This window comes from Pygoscelis adeliae, unplaced genomic scaffold (genome assembly GCF_000699105.1).
Source record: "Pygoscelis adeliae isolate BGI_AS28 unplaced genomic scaffold, ASM69910v1 Scaffold286, whole genome shotgun sequence".
Lineage (NCBI taxonomy): Eukaryota > Metazoa > Chordata > Aves > Sphenisciformes > Spheniscidae > Pygoscelis > Pygoscelis adeliae.
In genome coordinates this window covers 101,740-110,018 of record NW_008825076.1, presented here as the reverse complement: position 1 = coordinate 110,018, position 8,279 = coordinate 101,740, and the positions used below count along the sequence as shown (strand labels likewise).

General features: G+C 56.4%; 1 protein-coding gene across 1 annotated transcript; it reads right to left on the bottom strand.

Annotated features, from left to right (window-relative positions):
- Positions 1-5: 5 nt before the first annotated feature.
- On the bottom strand, positions 6-7,485 carry KCNS1 (potassium voltage-gated channel, delayed-rectifier, subfamily S, member 1; the record flags this gene model as incomplete). The annotated part of the gene is made up of 2 exons (XM_009326826.1): positions 6,520-7,485; positions 6-338 (listed from the first exon to the last, which is right to left on the bottom strand). Coding segments are annotated over exons 1-2 (1,299 nt in total), but the record flags the coding sequence as incomplete, so codon positions are not given.
- Positions 7,486-8,279: the final 794 nt, after the last annotated feature.

The window sequence follows — 8,279 nt, the reverse complement described above, 5'->3', positions numbered from 1 at the left end:
TCAGGGTCTTTCTTCCCGCTGTTCCTCACAGCCGCCTCCAGCGCCTTCTGCTTGCGGTAGAAGTGGGAGAACTTGTTGAAGATGATGGTGATGGGCAGCGCCACGACCAGGATGCCCCCCAGGATGCAGCCCGAGGCAGCCAGCTTGCCCGCCACGGTGACGGGTACCACGTCGCCGTAGCCCACGGTGGTCATGCTGACCGTGCCCCACCACCAGCACGCCGGGATGGTGTCAAAGCCAACGTCTTCCTCCTTCTCAGCAGTGTAGGCCACGCCGGAGAAGACGGAGACCCCCACAGCCAGGTAGAGCAGCAGGATCCCCACCTCCCGGTAGCTGTGCTGGAAGGCAAAGCAGAGCAGTGGTCAGCGGGGGCCACCGCACCCGTCACAGCCAGGACACTGGGATCCTGCAGAGCAAACACAGCCCTGTACGCAGACTCCCTGCACGCCTCCAGCGGGGATCTCGGTGCCTCTATCCATCTCTGCCATGGGATATCCCACTGCAGGGCTGGGCTGAGACAGGTCGGGGGGTGCGTGGGTGACCCACACCCGGAGCGAGTGGGCAGCTGCGAAATCAGCCCTGGCACCCACAGCCGCCCCTCTGCCCTCCACCAGCCTGCGAGGGGAGGCAGCACCGGGAGGGAAAGGGGACCGGTGCTTCCCAGCCAGGGTTCCCAGGCAGAGGCTACTCCCCTGCCTCGGGCACTTGCTCCAACCTGATCTCGGCTAACAATATTTAGACACATTTCCCTTTTACCTTGGCAGGTCCCCAGAAACTACCTAATAGGCCACCTCTTAAGTGAAGCAGTTTGTATTTTCCTGAGACGCTGGTGATGTGCTCGCAGGGAGGACGTGCGCCTCTGCTGCAGGCTCAGCTCTAGCTCTTCAGCCCCGGGCTCCCCGGCTGCCGGCGACCCCACAACCAGAGCCCCAGGGACTCACCTGCTCCCTCCCATACCCCAACACCATCTACAGTCCCAGGGTCCATTTAACCCTTTGTTACACACCTGGGTAGGAGGGAGCAGGGTGCTCCAGCTAGCAGAGTTCAGGAGGCTTTTGCTCTTACACGCCAGGGAGGGATATTGCACTCATGGGACACAGCTCCAGGGGAGGCAGAAACTACCCCCTGCCCCAGTTTCTGTCCCCTGTGGTCCCATTCCTTGGGACACTTAAACCCTGAGGTTCTAGATGACTTTAACCTGTGTTTGAGCTGGCTATAGGACACCAACAATCCTAAAGCAACACAAGGCAGCTCCCGGCTGGGCTTGCTGCAGCACGGCTGCTGCTGCTCTGTTGCTCAGCCGGGCTGGGCGGCAGCTCCGGTGGCCCTGCAGCACCCCACACCAGGGGCAGCCTCCCATCCCTCCCCCAGCACCCATGGGTGCAGGAGCCAGATTGGGGGAGGAGGGGGGGGGGGATCTCTGCACTGCCTTGTTGCAGAAAGAAACCTGGGTGGAGGCAGCCAGCCCTGCCCCCTCTGTTCCAGCCACCAAATGAAATGGAGTTTCATGGCTACTAGAGGCAAAACTCTGGCTGATCCGGCTTGGGATCCAGCCCGGCAGCAAATTTCTCCTGGCTCGGCGCCCCAGCCCCAGGGCTGGGTGACAGGTTAGGGGTCGGCCATTGGCACCTGCGCAGCACCCAGCGAGCCCAGCGAGGGGTCTCTGGCAGTGTCTGCAGGACTGCCCGAGGGCAGAGAGGCTTGTTCCAGGGGGAGAGTTTTCTTGCAGAAACTACTGTTTCTGAGATAATTACATTTCCCTTCAGGTTTTGCTGCTTCTCTATGAGAGACCCAAAGTGAACCTCCGAGCTGACATGAATCCAAGCAGCCCTGGTCATCAGGTCAGTCCAGGGATCCATCCAACGCCAGTGTGGGCTGGTCTCAGCACCCACCCCCATGGGGTGCTGCACCCCCCAGTTTGCCAAGCCCCACCCCGAGGGGTCTGGGAGCCCTGGCGGGAACAGGGCCACGGGACACCCAACCTCCCAGGTAGGTGCACAGGACCCAGGGGGACAGAAGGACGGCAGCAGCGTGCAACACTCCTTGAAGAAGCCATCATTTCTCTGGTTTCAAACTAAAACATTTTTGTAGCAATCTTTCTCTGGATATTCTTAATTTTTGAGCAAAATATAAACCCGTGCCAAAAACCTGAGGTGGGAAAAGGCAGCGGGCAGTTAGGGGACAAGGCAGCAAGTGATGCCAGGAAGGGGACTGCCAGAGGACAAGCTGGGACCAAGCAAACTGCCATGGGCCAGCATTGGCACATGGGTCAAATCTAGCACCCAGCTCCCCCCCCTGCGCTGCAGCCGGTGAGGCGCGAGCCGAGAGCCCTGCACGCAGCGGGGACGGGGACCCCCAGCACAGCCTGCTCTTAAAGCCTCGCAGACTGGGAGGGGACCGCAGAGCCCCCGTTTTCTGGCAGGGCCAGGCTAACCGCCCACCAGTGCCAAAGCCACTGCCGTCCTCACAGCATGGCTAGTCCACTCACTTTTTGATTGTCAGAAGTGAATTTCTTGGATGTTTCTGCTCACTGATCTGCCACCTTGCTCTTCATCTTTTGGGGAAAGGAAAGCAGAGCTCTGATCATGGAGGGGGGGTCCCAGTCTCCTGACAGCCCGAGAATGCTTTATTGGAGACCACATAATGACTAAATGAAACAACGTTTGAGCAAAGCAAACAGCAGAAGATGTAGGAAAAGAGTTTCCATGCTCAAGATGAGACATAAAGGAGGTGGATTCATGGCAGGGAGCGAGAAGACTTTGCTTAGGCTGCTGGCAAAAGCTGCTCAGCTAATGCCAGTAATACCGAGGGGAAATAATCTCCTCCTCCTTCGCCGTCGCCTGTGGCTGCAAATGCCCTATAGCAGCTCCAAGGGAGCTCCTCGGGAAGGACAAACAGCTGAGAGTCACCGAGTTTCAAGGATGTATCACTTGGCCATGAAAGGCTTGCTCCTGGCTGGAGCTTCACAGCACGTCTGTACGTCCCAGCTGGGGAGCAGGAGAGCTGAATAACCTTATACATTTTTAAAGAGTATCAGTTATGGCCCTGGGATGTGTTGGAGGGTGAAGGTGAGGGGGAAGTCAGGCAGCTCAATAGCCTGTACTTTAATTTACAAGCAGGGTCAGGGCTTGCAGCACAGGGGAGGCTCCAGGAATCTCCCAGCTGATCCTCAGGCACTGGCTGCCACCTCTTTGCAGCCCTTTATCCTCAAAACGTGTGGTTCACTCCTTGATCCAGGGGCAGGCAGCCGCAGCTGGGGTTTGGGTGGGGGATGCAGTCTTAGCCGTGGTTCAGGTGGGGATGCAGTTTTAGCCACGGTTTGGGTGGAACGCAGTCTTAGCAAGCAGCCAGCCTTGGGGGAGGCGATGCTGGGTAATAAAAGGCTCCAGGGAAACAGCCACCCCAGTAGCAGTCTCTTTGGGCTCCTGCCTTGGCAGGAGGTCTGCCTGCCCTTGGGGCAGGCATGGGCCATACAGAAGACAAATGAAATGGAAGAGCCCAGCTTGAGCCTGGCTGGAGATACCAGCGTGGGGACCGATCACGGAGATGGCCCGTGGTAGCAACAGCAGCGTGATGCATCTGCTGTCTGGGGACGTGCGGCTCCGGCTCTTCCAAACTATTTGTGTATTTAGGCCCCTAAGGGGACCGACAGCAACTCCTGTAGATCCCTGCAGATGCCTAAATTACTCAGTGCCTAACACCTATTGACTGCCGGTGGGAGACAGGCACCAAACCCGCACCTGGGAAGCTGCAATAATGGTAATGGATGTTGTGCACAGCAGGGAGGAAGAGCAGAGACGTGTGGGAAGCCTCTCCTCAAATTAAATAGACCCTGGATCAGGCCCCAAGCAATCTGAAGACGGTTCAGAGGTTATGATGCACAAATGACAGAAATCCCTCTGCTAGCACTTTCGTGGCAGGGGAACAATTACTCGGCTTGCCAGAGCCATCGCTCCCGCTTCCTGGCTGTCCTTCACTCCTCTGCTGCTGCTTTATGCTCTTGCAATAGGAAGTAAATTATGATTAACAAGACGTTGTAATTTATGTGCCCAGTAAATCACAATGCCAAGCTGCTGCGTCAGATTTGTGTCTTCGCTCATCCCCATTTACAGCTGGCTCCGGAGTCCCCGGGAAGCGGCACCTTCCAACACGTCACTCGGTAAATCAGCGGCTCGGCAGAGGCTGGAGCCGGGACGTTGCTGGCTCCTTGGATCTTGTCTGCTGCTTAATAACATGCAGATGAGCCCATCAGTCCCTGCGCTACTGCAACGTGTTGTTCACGCTTAAATAGAACACAGAAAGGGTTCAGGGAGCCCTTCCCACGTGTACAATTTTATTTAAATTTTGCAAGCAGTGTTACAAGGGTCTGTCACTTGCTAATTGCTCTTTCAAGGTGAGTGTTCAGAAGTATGTATGATGCAGGTAGGACTTCAGGCATCTTAATTTCAAATAATCCTCCCTGGGCCCCGTTTGCAGCAGGCTTTGAGGATGCCAGGAATTTTTTCCCCCCATTTTTTCTGATGCTCTGTGGGATTTGCAGGATTAGTGCTGGGCTGGGCTGGTCCTGCTTCACAGCAGAAGTTGGCAGAAGACCTTTCCTACCGGCTATCCTCATCCCCAGCCGTGCTCGAGGGTTGCTTTTCTCCATGGCTCACCCATGGGAATGGGTCCAACCCTGGCAGCCAAGTCCTGCCGATGCCAGGACATCCCATGCCAGCCCTGCCACGGCTGCAGCAGTGAGAAACGGGCTGTCCCCAGCCGCAGGCGTGCCCGCTTCATCCCTGCGACGGCCCGTCAGTGGGAGCAGCACCAGGAGCTGCGGCTCTGGCCCCTGCCAGGCGCTGAGTGGGAGGAGAGCACCCCTTTGGTTGAATTTCAAGCTCTGTTATGAAGATTGCTTTCCTCGGCCATTTGTTTGGCATAGCCTTTGTTTGAAGGAGGAAAAAGTACAGGGATATTTCATGAGCAGTGCTTGAAAACCAGTCTTCTGGTTTAAATGTGGGGACCAGAGGCAGTCCCACGAGGAGAGGAGATGCTTGCCCTGGCAACCCCCTCCCTGTGCCCAGCACAAGCCCAGCGTGTGGCAGGGCATCGGGAACGTGTGTCGCTCTGCGTCTTGGCAGGCTCGAGGATCGGCTTTAGGATTTCTCTTGATGTGGTCGCCAAGAATCGGAGACAATTAAAGGCTGAGTTTAATTGGCCTCTGCATCAGGCTGGATTTTCTGTGTAAGTGCAGGAGGTGAGGGGACAGTTTTACCCTCCCCAGATTCGGGCACGTGGCCCTCAGCACGAGGGGGATTGGAGGAGGGAGGGATGGTGGGGGAGAGCTGAGAGCTGCACAGGGCACCGTGGCTGGTCCACGCTGCGCAGCCGAGCTGCAGCGATGGAGGCCTGGGCCACAGTGCTCGGCTGGTGAAGATTTCATGATAGCTTCATGCTTTGACTCTTGTCACAGCTGATCTTGGTCTGTCTAAGGAGGCTGGGGATGCTGCAAAGGGGGTCTGGAGAGACACAGTCTTGGGGCATGCCATGGAGGACGAGGACCTCCTCTCACCAAAACTGCGGGGGTGTCACCTCCCAGCATACCTGGACCCTGGTCCTTCACTGTCTCAGCATCTCCTCATACAGCTCTTCCTCCTGAGGACCGCATGGTCCTGGGGCCAGCTTCCCCCAGCCCTGCATGTCGTGCTTTCCCTGAGCCTCTCCAGCACACTGAGGGGCAGCTGCTGGTAGCCCAGGCTCTGCTGGGGACACGCACCCTGCCGTGGCCTGGTTGTCGCAGGCCCTGCAGCTAACCTTCTGCTTTTCTATTGCTGCTCTGTGCTACCCATGGTTAACCATGTGCCAGTCCCAACCTCGTCATACCCTGGAGCATCCAAGTGTCAGCTCAGCTGGACCAGGATCTCTATGTCTCCCTAGATGGGCAGACACCAAGGGTTGGACGCTGGCCTCCGGCCAGCTGGCAGCCTGCCCTTAGGAGGTTCCTCCTTCTCCCAGACTGGGGACAGGAGCAGCTCCGAGCCACACACGCTGGTGCTGGTATACCCAGCAGCTGCTGGCTGGCCTGGTTCCTGCTCAGCAGGTCGCTCGCAGCCTGGCTAGGCACTGACCCACTTCTGGTGGGACATCACCATCCACCCATGCATGGCTGAGTCTGTTCCAACACTGTGCAACATGTTGCAAGTGCAAGCATGGGGCTTGCACACCATGGTGGGGAAGGGGTGGCTGAGTCCCTGGAAGCACCAGTTCTGCATGAAGCAAAGTCTACAAGCAATGGGGTGAATTGCTGTTTGCTCTGAGCGTGTGTACAAAGAGGACTCATGCAGTGCTCCTCACGCTTGGTTGCTTTAGCAGACACACAAACCAACAGCCCAGCCCACCACCCCAAGCACGCTCGCCAGACACTACCCAGAGCTGGTAGCTCGCTGGGAACGGGAATGTTCACATCCCCCAGCCATACCAGAGGTCTCCTTACCCATAGACTATAGGAGTAGATAAGGAGACAGAGAGCCAGTTTACCTTCAAGGTGGCCCCCAGCGACCTCAGTCCGGTGGAGTGCCGAGCCAGCTTCAGCACCCGGAATATCCTCATGAGCCGAAACACCTGCACGACCTTGCCTAGGTTGCCCAGCTCCGAGTCACTGCCCATGGTCACGTCCACCAAGAGAGTGAAGTAGAAGGGCAGCACCGAGACAATGTCAATCAGGTTCAGCGGGTGCTTGAAGAACTTCCTGGGGTTGGGGGAGAGCAGGAGGCGGGAAGACACTTCAAAGGTGAACCAGGAGATGCAGAAATACTCCAGCTTGTGCAGGATGGGTTCATCGAGCACGTTGCCATTCTCATCCACATCCTGGTACTCGGGCATGCTGTGGATGCACATGGTGGCTATGGAAACCAGCACCACGCTGATGGACACGAAGCTGAAGAGTTTGCTGGGGATGGAGTAGCCGGGGTTCTCCATGGTGAGCCAGAGGCGTTTGCGCACGTTGCCGCAGCGCAGCCTGCTGTAGCGCAGCAGGTCGTGGTTGATGTCAGAGATCTCATCGGGGGACGTGTCCACGCTGCTGACCTCACTCTCCTCATCCCAGTTGTGGTGCCGGCTCTCCAGCTTGCGCTCGTGGTAGCGGTAGCTGCAGCAGGAGTCCAGGAAGAACTCGTTGATGCCCCAGTACTCGATCTCCTGGCAGAAGGAGAAGACGCACAGCTCCTCCATGACGTGCAGCTTCCCTGTCTGGTAGAAGTGGAGCACGTAAAGGAAGAAGCCGGGGTTTCGGTCGAAGTAGAACTCCCTGGCGCTCACGTCGTAGTCATCGCAGAGCTGCAGGATGGACTCCTCCGAGTCGCAGGAGAGCAGGCGTCCCAGGCGGGTGTCGGGGAACTTGGAGAGGGCGCTGGAGCTGAGCCGCCTTCTCAGACCCCCCACGTTGATGTTGATAACGTCCTCCTCAAAACCGGGATCCCAGTAATTTAAGGTCTTGTTGACCATGATCAGCAGAGCGGGAGCTGGTTCCACCTGCGGGCGAGACAGCGGGGCTGGAGGGGACGCAGGGCTCCCCCTGCTCCGGGTGCTCCCGGCGGGGAGAGGGCCAGAAGCACCCTGGGGAGCAAGGAGGGATGTTTGCATTTTGAAAAGTGAGGACCAGGGAGAGGGGAGGGGAGAGAAACAGCTTTGGGGAGTTGTTCTTTGGTGGTATGGAAGGGGAAGAAAAAAAAAAAAAGCCAATGATTTTTCCAGGTCAAACTTCCCCTTGCTTTTTTTTTAACTTCTTAAAGTTTCTCCCTTTGCTAACGGCCTAAGGAAGGCAGTTTACTGCACCACCGGCACCTCATCCGTGGGGCTTTCCTTGTTCAAACAGGTAATTAGCCACTGAAGAGAGGATTTATCCCCCAAAGAGTGGGGGATAAATTTTCCCCTGTGGAAAAAACAGATCTCACGCTGCCCCGTGCTCATCAAATCACTGCTGCAGTGATTCTGCCAAAGAGCTTTGTAGCCCGACTACTACGTTGCTAATTAGACCCAGTCAAAAAGTCCTTAGATGGTGCAATCTTCCAAGCAGCAAAGGCAGTTTTGCCAAAATCAAAGTGTTTTCACAGAAGGTGTCAGTTTTAGGGAGAATTTCAGTGGAAAAAGTGTCAAAACAATTCATCTGCCTGCTTTGTTTCCTCTTGTGTGTTCTGTCATGTAAAATATTAATATTATTTTTATAATGTTGAAACGTAACAAAAACACGATTCAGAATCATTGATGACTCTGAATTAAAAACCTGTACATTGGGAGGG